Consider the following 20,813-nt stretch of genomic DNA (forward strand, 5'->3'; position numbering starts at 1 on the left):
GGCGAATCCTGCCCTTCTTGGGACTCAGCATCAGCCTGTCTTGGGGGTGGTGCAGCAGCCTGCCCTGATGGGCCAGCAACCTCCTGCCCTGATGGGGCAGCAACCTCCTGCCCTGATGGGGCTGCCACCTCCTGGGCTGATGACCCAGCAACCTCCTGGGCTGATGGGGCTGCCACCTCCTGGGCTGATGACCCAGCAACCTCCTGGGCTGATGGGGCTGCCACCTCCTGGGCTGATGGGGCTGCCACCTCCTGGGCTGATGACCCAGCAACCTCCTGGGCTGATGGGGCTGCCACCTCCTGGCCACCTGGGGAGGACACAAAACAATCACAGGTTGGTGGATCCACACACTTGGCACATCTTCCCTTCCCCCACCCACACATGCTAATCACCAGATAGAAAAAAAAAACTTACCTGTCCTCACAGGAGCATCAGAGTCAAAGCCAGGCAGGCCCACCACCTGCTGTGGGTGGAAACACTGGGCCACTGCCCATTCCTCCTCACTCATCCTGACTGGGCAGGGTCCCCCTCCTCCAGTGCCCCTGGTATGGGCATGCAGTGTTGCCAGCTTGTTCCGGGACACGCTCTTCAAATAGTTTATTTTTTTTTTTATTCCAGCGATGGTCCTGGTCTCCCCCCCCCCCCCCGCCGCATTGATCCGATCGGTGATCTTTTTAAGGATCTCCTTCCTCCTGGCCGGGGTGGTGTTGTGGCTCTCAGGGCCATGGAGAAAGCGCCCATATTTTATGATGCCCTGAGCAAGAATATGCTTCTCTGCCACTGTAAAATTTAGCTTCCTGCGCTTGGTGGCCATCACAGACACCACCCAGCAACAGGAAACTCACCCAAAAAACAATCAACAATACGCACACAACAAAGAAAAAAAACACAGCAAAAAAAATAAAAAAACACAAACAGACAGCTACTATAAATTCAAAAACAAACAGGCAAAAAAGGGAAACAAAAAACAATCACACACCAAAAAAGAAACACTTATCAAAAACAAACAGGCAAACAATCAAAACAAATAACAAATTATCAAAAACAAACACCAACTATACTCTACAACTCCTCAACAACTTTTCTCACAAACAAATCTTACCAACAAACACTGACAAACGTTCAAAGCAGAAGCAACTTGCTTTAGGAAGGGAACACAGGGAAATACTTTTGCAAGGGAAGTGTGTTTGACTGGGGCTATTTAGACACAGGGCGATCCTCAAACTAAGTACGCTTGGCCTTTTACCTATCTCACTGATTGCGATGAGCAAAGTTCTGCACATGCCCAGTGAGGTCCAGATTCGTGCGCGCATGCGCAGTAAGGCCGGCCCTTCATTTGCATGGGGTCACGGCTCATTACAATGAAGCACGCCCACTTCCTTCCCACTTGCCATAACCACACCTTACGCCTCGGAATTTAGGTTAAGGATGGCGCAATTTTGTGCGCAAATGCGCTGTGGATACGGCACTTACGACACCAACTTAGGGCGCCGTAACTTAAATGACATAAGTTAGGTAATACTAAATTTACACAGCTTTTTGAGAATTTGGCCCAATGTTCTTTTGGTTAACCTATTTCTTAGCTAAAGCATAACACACTTTCTATCTTGATGACACCTTTAATGTCAAGATGTCACCAGGGCCAGAAGTAAAGTGAAATTTGGACACAAACCTGACAAAGAGTCTAACCCTTCCTTATGCTTTCCAAGACCAAAACAATATTGCCTGGAATTGGGCTTTAACAATTCATATATAAAATTATTATGAATTAATTGGAAATATGGTATAGTTTATGGTGCTTTTTTTTGCCATTTACACTACTTCTCTATCTTGAATGATCTAAAGAAAATCTGCTTCATATTTAAATGGCTAGAAAGGGGGACCTTTTTAAATTCATATTTAAATGGCTAAAACTAGTATACAGGGTCACATTTTATGTTTATAAGCCCATTATTTACTTTAAATTGTTTGAAAATGCTTATAGGAATGCATAACTAATTAGAGGCATTGGTCAATTGCAGGATGAATTGATAGGTAACCTTCATTTATGCTCGGTTTAAATATGAGCTGCATGTGGCTCACAGCAGGAGTCCAGTGCGTCCTGGTTCACCATTTCAGGCCCAATTTCAGCCTGAATTTTGAGCTGAATTCAGACCTGAAAAGGACCAAAAAATGCACCGGACCCGCTGCTGAGATATGTCAACCGGCTTCATAGAGAGACGGTCAAATTCCCCTTCTATTGCAAATTGAATGCGATGATCCTGCATCCAATTCGCAATGGTGTGAACTCAGCCTTAATGGTTAGTGTTACAATATATGAATGGCAAGGATTAATGTTATTCTTGAAAAAAAAAATTATCAACTTTAAATAAGGCATATGCAGTATGATATATTGGTATGAATAGGATGCCCCGATAATATTTACAACTGTTCATTGACTAAATGTTAAATGAGAAGTAAATGTTAGTTTGTTTCACAGGGGGAAACTGTTATGTTATGAAATAATAGGCTTAGTTCACTAAGTTATAAAAGAAATGTTCTTTGCCATTATAATATTTGACCATCCAACTGCTATTTCCAGCTCTCACTGTTGAAAACATCCTTATAGGTTAATAAATTGAGCTTAATGTTGTGTGTTTAAGACATGGGTTTAATTATGTGCACAGTATAATAATAATATTAATAATAATAATTTTATAAGTAAAAGAATGATGCATCCGTTTGCACTTTAGTAAAGATTATATGCGTTATATACTTAATGAACTACTGTGTTTTTTTTGTTTTAGATATTACTGTGAAGAACCACAAACCTCATAGTAAGACCATATTCCAGGCTGCCTTGTATAGATGCCAGCTGGTCCTGGTCCCAAGGTAGGAGCACCAATGGCAGTGTCAAATGGGTTTTTCAGATGGAAAGTGCGCCCAAAGGTTGGGAAGCCAGCAATGAGTTTGGAAGCTGGTGCACCATGCTTCTTCCAGTAGTACAAAATGTAATCCTTGAAGAGAAACATTCATGTATAAATAATTGATACATAGGAAGGGTGAGTGAATGAATGAGCCAGTAAGAGATAAATAAGTAGATTTATGGACGTTAGTTCCCTTCATCCAGACCGGCCCAGGGAACAACACATCACGGTACAGTGCACATTAGGGTACAGTGCACAACAGGGTACAGTGCACATCAGGGTACAGGGTACAGTGCACATCAGGGTACAGGGCACATGGCACATCAGGGTACATGGCACATCAGGGCACATTGCACATTATGGGGCACATTGTTTACCAGCCAGCATGCAGAGTAGCGCAGGAAGCGTGTGTAATAAGTTCTCTCTCATGTCACTCTGCTCCCCGGCGGCCTCTCCTATCTTCTCGTCCATCCCAGATGATGTCACAAGCAAATGGGGATGGACGAGAAGAGAGGAGGGGCTGCTGGGGAGCAGAGTGACATAAGAGAGAACTTATTATACACGCTTCACATCGCCAGCTGTTGGCGATTGACGGTTAGATCGCCGCGGACCTCGGATGCAGATTAGGCGGCCGCTGTAATCGGCCCACCGGGAAACTCCCGGTAGTCCCGATGGCCAGTCCATCCCTGCCCCCTTTTGCCGCGGCGCCGGCGCCACCCCTGCACCCACTGCCGCCCGAGGCCTGGCCTCGGTGGCCTTGTCTGGAATCCGGCCCTGTAGATATATAAATAGATAGATAGATAGATATTCAGTCAACAGACTGAACAAGCCAACATGTTCCTTACTTTTAAATTCATTCTACTTACAACATTCAAGCTATGTGGTCCAAACAGTGGGCTGTTCTCTCCAGTATAGCCTTCCCAAGAACCATGCAGGTCATAGGTCATAACATGGATGTAATCCAAAGCTCTGTGTAATTTGGAAAAATACCATCAGTTTACTGACATAAAATAACACTATTTTCAACTGCATGTTTTATATATACATATATGTGTATGTATATGTATATATATATATATATATATATATATATATATATATATATAGAGAGAGAGATATATAGATAGATATATATAGATATATAATTTAAACAATGTACGCAGTAACAAAATCTTCTTACTCAGAGATTTGAGGTATCTCATAACTTGACTGAATGTTGCCTATACCAGAGGCCACAGCTGCAGTTATCATCAGTCTCGGTTTCTTGGCTTTTAAGGCTTCTAATTCAAAAGCTGCTTTAATTTCCTACAGAAATAATAATAAACATATTAGAATGGAATGTATCATTTATTTCTGCCCTCTTAGAAAGATCAGTGATGTGTTATAAAACATGTATGGTAAGTTATTGTATTTGGTAGCAGTTGACAGCTGGCATACCAAGATTGCATAAGAACAAAATATTTATGTGAAATCTTTTATTTTTTTAATCTGCAGTTATCGGAGAACTGGAGAAAGTGCAGAGAAGGGCAACCAAACTGATAAGAGGCATGGAGGAGCTCAGCTATGAGGAAAGATTAGAGGAACTGAATTTATTCACTCTTGAGAAGAGGAGAATTAGGGGGGATATGATCAACATGTACAAATATATAAGAGGTCCATACAGTGTACTTGGTGTTGAGTTATTCACTTTACGGTCAACACTGAGGACAAGGGGGCACTCTTTACGTCTAGAGGAAAAGAGATTTCACCTCCAAATACGGAAAGGTTTTTTCACAGTAAGAGCTGTGAAAATGTGGAACAGACTCCCTCCAGAGGTGGTTCTGGCCAGCTCAGTAGATTGCTTTAAGAAAGGCCTGGATTCGTTCCTAAATGTACATAAAATAACTGAGTACTAAGATTTGTAGGTAAAGTTGATCCAGGGTAAATCCGATTGCCTCTTGGGGGATCAGGAGGGAATTTTTTCCCCTGCTGTAGCAAATTGGATCATGCTCTGCTGGGGTTTTTTGCCTTCCTCTGGATCAACTGTGGGTATAGAGTTGGGTGTATGGGATTGTATTGTGTTTTTTATTTTGTTTGTTTATTTTTTTTGTGGTTGAACTGGATGGACTTGTGTCTTTTTTCAACCTGACTAACTATGTAACTATGTACTTTAAAAAATTTATGTTTTCAACAATTAATATTCGATAATGTGCACTGTATAATTATTACATGTGTATATACAGTACATGTGATACATTTTAGGCTCCTGACTTTTACCAGCTTACCTGGACCAGAACAGTAAAGAGGTGTCTGTCCTGTGGGGGGCTACCACGGGCCCCAGGGTATTCCCAATCTATATCCAGACCATCAAAGTCATACTTTCGTAGGAACTCAATCACAGATTTAATAAACATTTCACGGTTCTTGAATGTTGAGACCATGGTAGTAAAACTATGCAGTGAGAAAAGACAGCAAATCTTGTAATACTAATGTATATTACAATCAGTGTGAATGTTTATTTTGCATTATTGTTATTTAAAAGGGAAAGTCTGACAAAAATGGCCCAGGTTTTGGTAGATGTTGTAGAATTAAACCATCTGAGGCCCCGTACACACGACCGAGTTTCTCGGCAGAATTCAGCCAGAAACTCGGTCGGAGCTGGATTCTGCCGAGAAACTCGGTCGTGTGTACACTTTTCAGCGAGGAACCCGTCGAGGAACTCGTCGGGCCGAAAAGAGAACATGTTCTCTATTTTCTCGTTAGTCAATGGAAAAAGTCGGCCCGCCGAGTTCCTCGGCGGCTTCCACACTGAACTCGACGAGGAACTCGATGTGTTTGGCACGTCGAGTTCCTCGGTCGTGTGTACGGGGCCTAACAGTTTTATTTATTTCTGCTGCACTCCAGAGGGAAAACTTCAGTGCTTGAGTTCTGCACATCTACTGCAGTATTTATCATGGGTAGGAAGGTCTCTCTCTTGATGTGGAATATATTTTACAATTATAGTAAATGCATCAGAAATATTGGCAGTACCCCATGGTAAGTGAAACAACCAAAACTTCCACATCTGTAGGAAGAGTACCAGGATTTTTTCGGAGAAATAATAAGGTTCACTGGCCCTTTATTAACCACTTAAGGACAGAGCCTCTTTTTTAGACTTGTTGGGCCAGATTCACAAAGACATACGACGGTGTATCTACAGATACACCATCGTATCTCTGACGTAAACTGGTCCTATCTATGCGCCTGATTCATAGAATCAGATACGCATAGATAGGGCTAGATCCGACAGTGTTACAATGTGTTACACTGTCGGATCTTTTTTTCAATTTAAAAATGGCGCCGAGGGCGTTCCCGCTGATTTACGATAAATAATATGTAAATCAGCGAGATACGCAAATTCACGAACGTACGCGGACCCGTCGCAGTGTTCTTACGTCGTTTCCGTAGCGGTTTTCCGTCGTATACTTACCCTTTCTTTTATCAGGCGCAGCCAATGTTAAGTATAGCCGACGTTCCCGCGTCGAATTTGAATTTTCCTACGTCGTTTGCGTACGCTGATTCACGAACACGCGCGTCGCAAGTCCCGCTCACATCGCAACCACTGACGTCCTAGTGACGTCAGTGGGAGCAATGCACGCCGGGAAATTCCCCGGACGGTGCCTGCGCATTTAAATCGGCGCGGGAACGCGCCTGATTTAAATATGACACTCCCCTAGCCGCGGAATTTGAATTCCGCTGGGGGATTTAGGATCCGCCGTCACAAGTTTGGAGGTAAGTGGTTTGTGAATTAGCCACTTGCCTCCTAAACTTGCGGGAGCGGATCTTAATTCACGTAGATCGAGCGGATCTATAGATCCGCTGAGCTACGTGAATCTGGCCCGTTGTTTACAAATTAAAACCAGTTTCTTGTGCTAGAAATTTACATATATATTTTATTCAGGCATCCTAGAGAATAAAATGGCGGCCATTGCAATACATTGTCACACCGTATTTGCGTAGCGGTCTTACAAGCAAAATGTTTTGGGAAAAAATGCACTTTTTTTATTAAAAAAATAAGGCAACAGTAAAACCAAGTTGTTTCTATATTGTGAAAGATAATGTTACGCTGTGTAAATTGATACCCAACATGTGGAATGTCGATGACTTTGGCACTTAAAAATCTCCATTGGGGACATTTATACAGGTTACCAGTTTTGAGTTACAGAGGAGGTCTAGTGATAGAATTGTTGCTCTCGCTCTAACGATCGGGGCGATACCTCACGTGTGGTTTGAGCACCGTTTTTATATGCAGGCGCGACTTACATATGCGCTCGCTTCTCGGTGCAAGCTCGGCAGGAGGGGGCGCTTTAAATGTATTTATTTTTTCTTATTTATTGTACCTTTTATTTTTAATTTTTACACTGTCATTTAAAAAACAAAAAATGGGTCACTTTTATTCCTATTACAAGGAATGTAAGCATCCCTTGTAATAGAAAAAAAAAGGATGACAGGAGCTCTTAAATGTGAGATCTGGGGTCAAAAAGACTTCAGATCTCAAATTAATACTAAAATGCAATAAAAAATGTAATATCATTAAAAAAAAATCCCCTTTAAGAGCATTTCACCCACCAATGCTATGGAGCTGAGCGGAGGCCATCTTTCCCTCATTCGGCATTTAGGCAGTGAGGGGAGAGGAACGGATCGGCTCCGTCGATACCGGCGGCTCTGGTAATCGACAGAGACGACCGGAGTGGGGCCCTTTCCCGCCACCAATAAAAGTGATCTTGCGGCAAATCTGCAGCAGAGACCAATTTTATCTCAAAGAGAAACAAACGCCGTTCCTGCTACCTGCTGCCATAACAACATTATTTAACATCAAAGTACCGACGTACAGGTACGGCGATTACCTGTTTAATCTGTACTTACGGTGCAGTTCCAAAGTTCCATCCACCAATAGATATTAAAGTTTTCAAATCCTTGTTCCTAAGAAAATAAGATGATGATTGTTTAGGTGCTAAACCTGCATTGGTGTGATATTTGAATGCAGCATTTACATTTTCAATTATGCAATTACATAAAGAGTGTAACTAAAATGATATAATGAATCAGTAGAACAAGAAACCATTTTAATGCAATCCAAAACAAAGATAATCTGTTTACTTGAAGGGCACGTTGGCATGTTAACATAGCATTTGGTTGACTATTAACATTGGAGTTATACTGAATGTCTATGTCTGGTTGTGTCAGTATGGTACTGATTGTGTCTGCAGACATGTTGCTGGTTGCGTCAGTAAATTATTGGTTTTGCCTTTGCTAAAGGGTTTCTGGTTGTGTCAGTACAATACTGTGCGGACACAACTAGTACATCAGTACATAATACTGTTTTTACTTTGGCCATGGCTCTATCCAAAAAAATATATATTTTTTGTTGGAGTTGGAATATCACATTGAACTTTAAGTTAATTCTACAAGTTTGCCAAAATGTAATATATTTATATTACGTAATTTGTAATATTTTTCCATTTGTAGCAGATTGCTGAACTAAAGAAAAGGAGAAGAGAAACCTCTGCTGCTAGCAACCAGTCAGATGAGTAGCTACAATGAGCAGCTCAGTACAAATCAATGGATACACGTGCTCTACATGTTTCCTTAAGAGAAAAAATGACTCTTCCACACACTTACTGCTTCTTTAGGTTTTGTAAAGCTTCATATTTATCCATGTCATTCCACTCCAAAGTGGTGATTTCATTTTTAGACATTCCAGCAAAGGCATAGATAAGATGAGTACAGAGGCATGGGTCAATATTTTCAGACTTAAAACTTCCAAGTCCGGGTCTGTACTGTGCTGAGCTGCTGAAGTAACATATTAACTCATACGCAGAACCTATGTTTTAAAAAAGAGAAAGTACGTTTATGGTTAGCCTATGCTCCCCCTACCCCAGATGTCTGAAAAATATGAAATGTTAACAAGAATTTAAGGGAAAACTTCTAAAGCCCAAATAAGTTATTGGGTTCAGTTTTAGAACACCATACATCACCATGTATAAACACAAAAGTGGTCCATATAGTGAAAAGAGTTATTTACTTTAAGGTCAAGGTTAAGGACAAGTGGGCACTCTTTCCTTGTGGAGGAAAAGAGGTTTAACTTCCACATATGGAAAGGCTTCTTTGTAGTGAGAGTTGTGAAAAATGTTGAGTAGACTGCTTCAGGAACTAATTCTGACCAGCTCAGTAGATTATTTTAGAAAAAGAGCTAAATGCATTCCTTAACCACTTAAGCCCCGGACCTTTAGGCAGCTAAATGCCCAGGCCAGGTTTTGCGATTCGGCACTGCGTCGCTTTAACAGACAATTGCGCGGTCGTGCGACATGGCTCCCAAACAAAATTGACGTCCTTTTTTCCCCACAAATAGAGCTTTCTTTTTTTGAAAAAAATGCAATATTTTTTACTTTTTGCTATAATAAATATCCCCCAAAAACATATATAACAATTTTTTTTCCCTCAGTTTAGGCCGATACGTATTCTTCTACCTATTTTTGGTAAAAAAAATCGCAATAAGCGTTTATCGATTGGTTTGCGCAAAATTTATAGCTTTTACAAAATAGGGGATAGTTTTATTCTTTTTTTTTTTTTACTACTAATGGCAGCGATCAGCGATTTTTTTCGTGACTGCGACATTATGGCGGACACTTCGGACAATTTTGACACATTTTTGGGACCATTGTCATTTTCACAGGAAAAAATGCATTTAAATTGCATTGTTTATTGTGAAAATGACAGTTGCCGTTTGGGAGTTAACCACAGGGGGCGCTGAAGGAGTTATGCTTCCCCTAGTGTGTGTTTACAACTGTAGGGGGGTGTGGCTGTAGGTCTGACGTCATCGATTGTGTCTCCCCTATAAAGGGGATGACACGACCGATGCAGCCGCCACAGTAAAACACGGTGAAGCCGTGTTTACATACGGCTCTCCCCGTTCTTCAGCTCCGGGGAGCGATCGCGAGGGGGCGGCTAGAAACGAATAGCCGCGCCCTCGTCCTGGATCGCTCCCCGACGATTTCCGACCGCCGCATGTGGCGGGGGGGTTCCGATCGGACCCCCGACCCGCGGAAAGGCAGGGACGTACATCTACGCCCATATGCCTGTACGTGCCATTCTGTGGACGTACACAGGGCCGATCCTAGGCAGGGTTCACAGGGTGCTTTGCACCCAGGCGCCTGCAGAGATGGGGCGCCGAAGTGGCAGAGTTCTCCCCTCCCTCCTTCTCTCCTTGTTTGTGTCTGTCCAGAACTAGTGTTCTGGGCATAGGTGTGTGTCCATCCAGAACTGATGTGTCTCTGACCATCTCCTGTACTATGTCTGTAGTCTCCGACCATCTCCTGTACTATGTCTGCAGTCTCTGATCATCTCCTGTACTGTGTCTGCAGTCTCTGATCATCTCCTGTACTGTGTCTGCAGTCTCTCACCATCTCCTGTACCGTGTCTGCAGTCTCTGACCGTCTCCTGTATTATGTCTGTAGTCTCCGACCGTCTCCTGTATTAAGTCTGCAGTCTCTGACCGTCTCCTGTAGAATGTCTGCAGTCTCTGACCATCTCCTGTACTATGTCTGTCTCTGACCATCTCCTGTATCATGTCTGTAGTGTGTCTGGGGGTCTTTCTAACAGACTAGAAGCCCTCTCTGTGTCCATCAGAGAGGCCCCCCTCCAGGTTCCAATAAAGTACTCTGCTTCTCTTCCTGTGTTTTGTTTATTGTTAAGAGATAATGTAAGGATCCCAGGGGGGATCATCTCTGTGGTTGAGTCATTGCTATAGAAACATTTGTAAAGGGGAGGGGTTAGTAAAAAACAACGCCCATGTGGGGGCACCAGAAATATTTCTGCACCCAGGCGCCTGTGACCCTAGGATCGGCCCTGGATGTACATATACATGCGGCTGTCGTTAAGCGGTTAATGCAAAAAATATAACTGGATAGTAATATGTATAAGGAATAGCACCTGAAAGTTTGGTTTAGGGACTATTCCATTGCCTTCTGGGGGATCAGGAGGGAATTTATTTTTACCTGTTGGAGCAGATTGGACCATGTTTTATAAAAATCAGAGGGTGTTTTAATACATATTATGCAGACAATGTGTCACGGTTCCTACCGTGCCGTGCAGGCGGCCAGGCGGTATTGAACCTGGGACCTCTCTGTTGCTGCTTCAGTTCTTTGCATCTGAGCCACTCCTCAGTTTGATATTCTGCCTGCTTTCCATCTAAGCTTTACTTCGACTATCCTTTGGCAAATCCCTGTCAAGTCCCTGTGCACAGACTCACAGCCCAGGTAGCTTCTTACCTTGTTACAGTGAGCTGTGTGTATTTGCAAGGGTGAGCATACAACTTTGCATTATGGACTCCAACCAAGGTAAGCCCTTACACAATGGTTCACTGCTGACACAAACAGTACAGTAAACACACCATGATAAATGTCATATAGCCATTGCTATTGTGTATGCATATAGACAATACATGACTGCAAAGATGGTGCAAGGAATCAGCAGCAGTAAGATGCTTACTTTCTTTCTGTCTATATCTTTGCCTGCGCATCATTACCCAGACTGGCTTCACTTGGGTCATGCATGCATGGCTACTTGTAATCACCACTAGGGGTGCATGTGACAGGATGACAATGGAGGAGCACATAGTATATAGTGTTGGAAGACCATTAGCACCCGATATCACCCCAGAAAGTGCTTAAACAAGCATCTACATGGAAAAAACAACTTTATTAATTCAGTCGAAGTTGCACATTATAATTTTAAAGCTTACTGTAGATGTGATTTTGATGACTGAGTTTGCATCTACTATAAATTAGTAAATTACCAGAGGCTGCCAGAAACATTGCAGTCAGTGCTGGGCTTTCTCACCAGAAAGGCTAATACCATCTGCAACTAAACACCATGGCCTGGATTCACATACATTGGCGCATATTTATGCCGGCGTAGCGTATCTTTTTTAGGCTATGCCGGTGCAGTGCAGAGCGCCAAGCACAGTATTCACAAAACACTCGCTCCCACTCGCTGTTAAAGATATGCTGGGTTTCCTCGGCGTAAGCCAGCGTAGGTGGTAGTGGGCGTGAGCCATGCTAATGAGGCGTGACCCCATGCAATGATGGGCCAAGCGTCATAGAATTACTTAAAACGAACGGCGCATGCGCCGTCCCGTGGACGTATCCCAGTGCGCATGCTCAGAATCACGTCGAAACTACTCCCTAAGTTACGACGGATCACTGCCTACGACGTGAACGTAACCTACGCTCAGCCCTATTCACGTACTACTATGTAAACGACGCAAAATACGACGGCTGTTCCCTGGTCCATACCTTTGCTTGAGTTGCGCCTCATAGATGGGGAATAACTATACGTCGGACGCAAGCCTTACGCAAACCGCGTATATTATGTGCCGGGCGCAACTACGTTCGTGAATCGACGTATCTCCCTCATTTGCATATTTGCAATGAGGCGGCCAGCGTAAATATGCACCCACGGTACGCCGGCGTAGGAAAGTTACGTCGGTCAGATGAAGCCTATTTTCAGGCGTATCTAGTTCTGTGGGCACGGCGCACAGATACGACGGCGCATTGTTACACTTATGCGGCGTATATCGAGATACGTCGGCATAAGTGCTTTGTGAATCCGGGCCCTAGTTTACAACTTATATTAAATATTTACTTAAAAATACAGGTCATATACGTGTGTGTGTGTATATATATATAACTGACCATAAACTAAGTTTAATTTGAAACTTACCTAGCTGCACGCTAAGCATCAATGCAAACCCTAAAGAAAAAAGAAAAGAAAAATTGTTTATACAATATTATATATATATTATAAAGTATATGTGCTAATTTATTTTCAGTAACTTCAGGCTATTAGGCTTATTTGTTACAGTCACTAAAGTCACATTATCAAAAATTTCAAATTGGTAGGCTTTATGACAGAAGAGACTCTGTGGGGCTGATTAACTAAAGGCAACTAGCCTCTATACACTACAAGTGCAGTTGTTCCAGAGCTTAGTAAATGAGGGGAAACTCTGCTGACTTCTATCATCCAATCATACGCAGGCAAAAATGCTGTTTTTTTTTTTTGTTTGTTTCATTTTCCTTGCATGTGAAGTGAAGCTTTACGTCATTTAAGCTCTGGAGCCATTGCACTTGCAAAGTCCACAGTCTATTTATCTTTAGTAAATCAACCCCTGCATGTCTCTCTTCTGCCATGACACCTCTTTTCCTAACTGCTAACATTGGGGGTTATTTACGAAAGGAAAATCCACTTTGCACTACAAGTGCAAACTACAAGTGCAAAGTACAAGTGCAAAGTACACTTGAAATTGCACTGAAAGTGCACTTGGAAGTGCAATCGCTGTAAATCTGAGGGGTAGATCTGAAATAAGGGTAAGCTCTGCTGATTTTATTATCCAATCATGTGCAAGCTAAAATGCATTTTTTTTCCTTGCATGTCCCCCCTCGGATCTACAGCGACTGCACTTCCAAGTGCACTCTCAGTGCAATTTCAAGTGCACTTTGCACTTGTAGTTTGCACTTGTTGTGCAAAGTGGATTTGCCTTTCTTTCTAATTATGTAGCTGGACAGTAAGGAAGACAAAAGATGCCAGACCAAGAAGAAGAATGGGAGAAGATGTCAGCAGTGGTGACAAGGGGGTGCACAGACATTGCATCTCTAAAGGAGAGCATTTTTTTTTAGAAGGAACATAAGTGTGCCCACATTTTAAAGTGTTCTGTGCATACTTGCACATTAAGGCAAGAGCTTTGGGAAGCAAGAATAACGACAGTTCTGCTTTAAAAAGTAGTGATGGTCACTAACATAATTTAGTTCAGGCTTTATCTTTGATTAGCTTAGAAAAGTTAAGGTAAAGAAAGATAACTGATGATTGCTTTGCTTTAGGTTACTACACTATGCCTTATTAAATAAAATATATTTTTCGGAATCTGTTCTCTTTCTTTAACTTAGAGCAAGTGATTGCACTCAAATTGTTATTCTATTGAAAATGTTATTTAAATAGTACTAAAACTATTACTTTTGTCCAGTTTTCCTATAATTTCCTATCGTATTAAGTCCACACTACTGAGTGACTGCATGACACCAGTTAACACTTACCGGCAAGGAGTACGAGCCTGGCCATTTTTGCACTCAAACAAAGGTTGGTTGCCTTTTTATACTTCATACATGGCATGCTGAAGTCATGCAAAGGAAATATTGAAAAACCTACCTATTACTTAACAAATATGTTTTGGCCTACGGGTTGGCACCTAGCTGTTGACCTTATCAGTGTAGCAAATCTTGATACCTATTTTTGAAGTGACTACATGAGATATAAATAGACAGACCACATAATGAGCATAATATGTTCTCAGTCCATGTTTCTTGTCAGGGGGTAGAGGGGAATGAATTATTTATTTTTTCTATTATTACCTATGACTATTGTTTAATCAAAGTTGATAAGATCTGTCTAAAATTTACCATGAAGTGCAGCCAAAAATAATATTCATCTATGGAATAGTAGTAGGCAAGTGAAATTAAATACAAAGTCAAGGAGATCTAATGATATCAAAGTCACAAAGATAGTGAACATGTGTAGTGGATTTATAGGTGTGATGAATTGCAACACTGAGGCAATTGCCAACCTCAAGAGGTGGCATCTTCTTACTCAGCAAGTAGTTAATGGGGTTAATGTAAAATGTGAAGGGGGTTAATCAGGATGAGACTCTACTTATTGTCAGACTTTGTATTATTTAAAGAGGGATCAAGGTCTTCACCTAGTAACTACAGGTCTGTACATTTCACTTCTATATTGGAAATGATCTGTGAGGGTTGATAACAGTCCGCATACAATGGTATCACCCAGAATATCAGAAGCTAGCATTGATTTACAAATTAACATATTTGTCAAACTAATCTACTTTAGGATTTAATAGCAGGTAATTCTGAGACCACCCCAATATACTAATTGCTGCAGTGCAGATAGAGGTAACCAGACTGAGAGGAATGTGTTTAACATACCATTCCCTTTAAAGTGAAAACACACACACACAACAAATCAATCTAACAAAGTCCTAATCATTTTTAGACGTCGTCCTCAGGTCTTTTGGTGTGTGGGCATGCGCACCTTGTTTTGAATTGATTATATTACCAAAAAGAGGAACAAATAATTCAGATATAAGAGGCCATTTTTCAATTGAGATACTTTAGGACAGCCATTTTCAACCAGGGTGCCCAGGCACCCTAGTGTGCCTTGAGGTTTCATTAGGGGTGCCTTGGCAAAATGTCTAAAAAGTGCCCAAAAATTATATACAAGCCAGCGTGTGGATGAAGGCTGCTTTTTAGTTACACTAAGTCACAGGTTTTCGTTGTGCACCATTGCAACCTTCTAGCGTCCTAATGGCCAATAGCATCATCAGTTGATAAATAGGATATCAGTCGCCTGCATGGCATCCTTGTTTTGACCCTCCCCTGCCCCTCTACATCAGCATTGGGTGTCACATTAGCTGAGGGAGAAGACAAACATGTTTGTGTGGTTAAAATTCTCATGCTTGTTTTTGAACTTTGTGTGGCTGGCCCGTGCATGCGAGGTTTGGAGCTGCTCTTGTGTTTTTCCCATTGTATTTTTTTTCTATTGCTAAAAGAGTGAAGGCAGTATTCCATCTGGTTGTTTTTTTTTATTTTGTTTTGAAAACTATGAAATATCTCCCTCACATTTGTATCTAAATGTTTGTCTCATGTTTTAGTCTTCTAATTGTTTGCATGTAGTAACATGAATATGTTAGAACCCACCGCAGCGGCCCTCCTATGCGTTGCGGCTGTTGTATTTTTGTAGGAACGTGAAAGAGTTACAAAGGGTTTAGTTGTTGTCTGTCTTATGGAAGGTCAGTGACAGTTTACCAATGTACACAAATGTTGTATTGTTTTCCATTCTTTGCAGGTTGAAGGTGAAGATAGAGTAATAACTTTTGTTTATAAGTATCTTTTCAGGGCCAAGGAGTTTCTGAAAATGTATGTACAGAGAAAGCAGGTGTATGTAGATAGCTGTACACATGCATAAATACACACGTCCAAAAGAAGGTAAAAGTATCATAAGCTGTTTCATTGTTTCTTTTTTCTGCACCATTCTAAACTCTGCATCTCTTCCTCCAGTTTGTAATGAGAAAGAAAATAGGGAGATAATGGTGAGAATGACAATTTTTAAACCAACAATACTTACCTCTCTAGTTCTAAGTTTGTGACCTAGTGGGATGGAATGTTCCACGACTGTCTTTCTTTGATGAAATTTGAATCAGCAAGCAGCAATCCGGTGAGAGAGGCTCCCATCCCAGATGCTAAGAACCTTTTTGTCAATGGTTCCAGTTATTACACCCAAGATGGTAAGCCACGCACGGGTTATGCAGTGACAACAGTCATTGAGTTCCCACATGTCTGGGTTATCACCATATAAGGTTTGTTTGGGGGTCAACCAAAAACAGGGTTGTACTTTCCTCAGTAACTGTCACCTACATTCTCAGCTGATGAGGTAGGTGCAGTCACTGTAATATGAACTTCAAACGTTCCACCACAAGGTTCATCAGTCCCTCCTGGACCCTGACACAATAACAGGTTTACATTCTTTCCAACCAGGTGACTGGGTCGTTGTAAAGAAGCTTAAGGGAAGAGACAACTGGATTCACACCAGCCACTGCGAGAAGCTGCTCAGCTACACCAAAGCATGAGGTGTATTTTTGTTTATTTATATTTTTAGTTTGGTGTATTTTCCAACTAGCTAAGAAAGCGAACAGGACCAATTGCTGGGTCTACTCTGAATCTCCACAAGCTTTAGTATTCCATCGATGACAGCGGTACATGCTATATATGATGTTCATATTGGTATGTGGAGTTTTGAAAACTCCAAACAGACACTTGTCAATAGATATTAACAATACATTTCTAGAGGGTAAAAATGTGTTATAGTTTTAACAATAGCTCTGGTTCTTGCCAGTTTGGGTATCGGGACAACTAGATAACCCACGAGTGTGCTTCAACTTTAGTTTGGTTTTTATGTGGGACTACTGCTTATAAAGTAATTCCCCCTAATGCAAGAGATTCATGAATCCTGGTGAAACTCGTCCCAGCATCTTATGTTGCAGCCGATCGTGAGTATCTGATGGCGCGAGAGAAGGTAAGAATGGCAGGAACAGCTAGAAGGGAATTGTTCGCCAGCTCCGACCAGGTCTGGGCATGGTTTCCTGCTTGTACAGGGTGGATGCTTGAGCTTATGAAACGATTGAGCAATTTCTCATCCAGTGTGGATGGGATGTTCAATGTAACTGTTGAAGCTTAAAGGAAGATCCCACAGGAACAACAACAGATCAAGACCCTTCTATTAAAAGATGGCCCATGATTATCTGTTGTCAGGGGTCAAGTCCTGGGGGAAAAAGTGTGGGAACTCCCACCCAAGATCCACTCCCCCACCAAAAAAAAAAGATACGCTCATATGCATATATATTTCACAGAAGATACAGTGCAACATTTTTTGTAAAGTGCCAGTTTAAAAAAATAAAATAAGTTAACTTGTCAAACTAACAGAATAATCACCACAATGGGTGATGATGATCTTTACTTACAGTTCTGAAGACTTGCTCAACTTAAGTAGAAGACTTGGCTCATCCTTGACTCAACGATCAGTGCTGTGCTGGGCTCAGGGTGCTGGCTGGCTGGTCAATATATATATATATATATATATATATATATATATATATATTATAGCAGGGTACAAAAAGGGCTTTTGAACACACAGTGTCAGGGCAGAGTGCGTGTGACTGTGTGAGGAGAGGAGACGTGGGCTCACCCTAGTGTTGCTATGTGACTCTGCCTCCGCGTGATGTCACACGCAACTGGCTGCGTACTGAAGGACAGGTGGCAGGCGAGGTCGGAGCCTGGAGGAGGAGCTCCGAGTCTGCTCGGCTCAGTTCGCCTGCCCCTAAAAGCAGGGCCGGACTGGGACTAAGAACCAGCCCTGGGAAAAAAAGCCCATAGCATTTTTATACCAGCCCAACAGTAATTTTCTTGTTCATGAAGGGAAAACCATGTATTTTAAAGCACATTTGAAGAGTGTATTATATATAGCCATGGCATGTGGGTCCTGCTGGGAACCAACCATGGCATGTGGGTCTGGCTGGGAGCCGACCATGGCATGTGGGTCCTGCTGGGAGTCAACCATGGCATATGGGTCCTGCTGGCCTATAGGCCATGGGCAGCTCCCAGGAGGAATCACAGGCCATGAGTAGCAGGACCCACATGTCAGTGGCCAGCAGGACCCACAGGTCAGTGGCCAGCAGGATACACAGGTCAGTGGCCAGATCCCAGCAGGACCCACAAGCTTCGGACCTCTGGGTCCTGCTGGCCACTGACCTCTGGGTCCCGCTGGGAGCTGGCTGTGGACCTGTGGGTCCTGGTGGGAGCTGGCTGCGGACCTGTGGGTCCTGCTGGGAGCTGGCCTGTGGGTCCTGCTGGGAGCTGGCCACTGACTTGTGGGTCCTGCTGGCCACTGACCTGTGGGTCCTGCTGGGAGCGGACAATAGTCTATGGGTCCTGCTGGTCATGGCATGTGGGTCCTGCTGGGAGCCGACCATGGCATGTGGGTCCTGCTGGCCTGTAGGCCATGGGCAGCTCTCAGCAGGAATCACAGGCCATGGGCAAGGTAAATGAGGTGTATGGGGGGCAAATCTCTCACCTCAGTGCTCAGCAGCAGCCGGACAGGTCCTATCTTCCCCCTTCTCCACGGCTTTCTTCCTCCAGTCCTGAGGGGTGGGTGATGATCTTGCTCCACAGTACTGTTACTGTACTGTCTGCAGCCACCACCAGCCAGCAGCGGTGCACCCAGGCCAGCCACATCACGTGGTGTTTTTACACAGTGTCCAGCCAGGCAGAGGCAGGCAAAATATCAGACGATGGGAATTGTAGCACCGCACGTAGACTGGCTGTGCTGCTCTCCTCAGACTGACTCCACCAACGGAGCAGGGAGCTTGAGCTGCAGACTACAACTCCCATAAACAACAGTGGCGGCCCGGGCCCGTCACGTGACATCACCTGACAGACTGAATAGTGATGGTGAGTCATTCAGCGGGCGGACACTCGTATAGCCTCAGCGACAGCCGGCGGCCATTGTTTTGGTGCCTGACAGTTACTTGAGTCGAGTCCTTTACTATGTGGCGATTCTGCTTGGCTGCTCTAATCCTGCAAAGGGAACGGCGTTCCTGCTGAGAAAAAAGTGCAGGGACGCCGTTCCCACGCATTCCCGCAGGACTTGAGCCCTGTCTGTTGGCATCCAGGGGGGGTTTCTGTGAATTCATAGATAAAGATAGTTGAACCTGGATCGGGAATACTAGTGACATATGAATTAGGTTAGATCCCTTTAAGACAACAAAAGAACTGAAGAACAAAGTCTACAAGTAAAGCCATGTTTTCCTTTTTATCCGGTTAACGACCGGCTCCTGCACATATACGTCAGCAGAATGGCATGGCTGGGCAAAGTGACGTATATTTCTGTCACTTTAAAATTCCCGCCGCGCGGGCGTGCATGTGCCGCCGGCGGCACGTGCACGCTCCTGCCGTAAGCTCCGTGACCATGCCCGTGGGACCCTTCGGTCACAGAGCTGCAGAATGAGGAGAGGCAAGTGTAAACAAGCCTCTCCCCGTTCTGCCTAGTGACACTGTCACTGATCGTCTGCTCCCTCTCATCAGAAACAGCGCTCAGTGACGTGTCACTCGTAGCCACGCCCCCTTACAGTTAGAATCATTCCCTAGGACACACTTAACCCCTTCAGCGCCACCTAGTGGTTAACCCCTTCACTGCCAGTGTCATTTTCACAGTAATCAGTGCATTTTTATAGCACGGATCGCTGTAAAAATGACAATGGTCCCAAAAATGTGACAAAGATGTAGATGCTATAACTTTTCTGCAAGCCAATCAATATACGCTTATTGCATTTTTTTTTTACCAAAAATATGTAGAAGAATACGTATTGGCCTAAACTGTGGAAAAATTTTGTTTTTTATTGTCTTTTGGGGATATTTATTATAGTAAAAAATATTGCATTTTTTTCAATATTTATTTATAGTGCAAAAAAATTAAAACCGCAGAGGTGATCAAATACCGCCAAAAGAAAGCTCTATTTGTGCTGAATCGCAAAAAGTCCTCTGGTCTTTTGGCAGCCAAATGGTCCGGGGCTTAAGTGGTTAAGGACTCATATGGACTGTAGTGACTGATCCATTTCTAGGTGTAAGCATATGACAAAAGAGGAGAGACTGTTGTGTAAATTTTATTAAGATGTATTTAATATGTATTGTCACTGTGTCTCCGAGTGTTAGTTCTCCTGCAGCCAACTCTAATGAGCAGACTGGGGCAGACTGATGCTGGTTGAGTCCCGTCTGGTAGTGGAAAGCTTCCTGAGGTTGCAGAGAGCGTCCATGATTTCAAGGCCAACCATGCAGCTTTCTTTGTCTAACTGAAGATGATGGCATACAGGTACAGGGGGCGGGAAATCATACACACTTCCCTTGCCCAGACACGCCCATAAGACTCCCCTAGTCATTGTTCTTTGGTTGTTGTATAACTCTTCCTGCTTGCCTGTGCTTGATTGGCTGATTTGTGAAGCCACCAAGATTTATTGTTATATATTCATATTGCTCTGATGATCAGCAGGTCAGTTGGTTGAGCTGTGGACATGGGTGTAGGAACCCTTACAAATCTGGGGAAGACAGCATTTTTACTCGCCAATACCCACCCCTCTCATGTACATACTACCCACCCCTCTCATGTACATACTACCCACCTATACGGTATAGGTGGGTAGTATGTACATGAGAGGGGTGGGTATAGGTGGGTAGTATGTACATGAGAGGGGTGGGTAGTATGTACATGAGAGGG

General features: G+C 43.1%; 1 protein-coding gene across 1 annotated transcript in view; it reads right to left on the reverse strand.

Moving 5' to 3' along the window:
* Window positions 1–14,075, reverse strand: part of LOC120927195 (nascent polypeptide-associated complex subunit alpha, muscle-specific form-like) — a 54,398-nt gene extending 40,323 nt beyond the window's left edge. The window contains exons 1-8 of the mRNA XM_040337706.1: window positions 14,015–14,075; window positions 12,648–12,677; window positions 8,547–8,748; window positions 7,791–7,847; window positions 5,171–5,336; window positions 4,087–4,211; window positions 3,773–3,875; window positions 2,811–2,996 (exon numbers count right to left, since the gene is read on the reverse strand). Coding sequence (XP_040193640.1) covers window positions 2,811–2,996; window positions 3,773–3,875; window positions 4,087–4,211; window positions 5,171–5,336; window positions 7,791–7,847; window positions 8,547–8,748; window positions 12,648–12,677; window positions 14,015–14,039 — 894 coding nt within the window. The 5' untranslated portion in view covers window positions 14,040–14,075. The remainder of the gene's footprint in view (window positions 1–2,810; window positions 2,997–3,772; window positions 3,876–4,086; window positions 4,212–5,170; window positions 5,337–7,790; window positions 7,848–8,546; window positions 8,749–12,647; window positions 12,678–14,014) is intronic.
* Window positions 14,076–20,813: the final 6,738 nt, after the last annotated feature.

The sequence above is a fragment of the Rana temporaria genome, chromosome 2 (genome assembly GCF_905171775.1).
Source record: "Rana temporaria chromosome 2, aRanTem1.1, whole genome shotgun sequence".
NCBI lineage: Eukaryota > Metazoa > Chordata > Amphibia > Anura > Ranidae > Rana > Rana temporaria.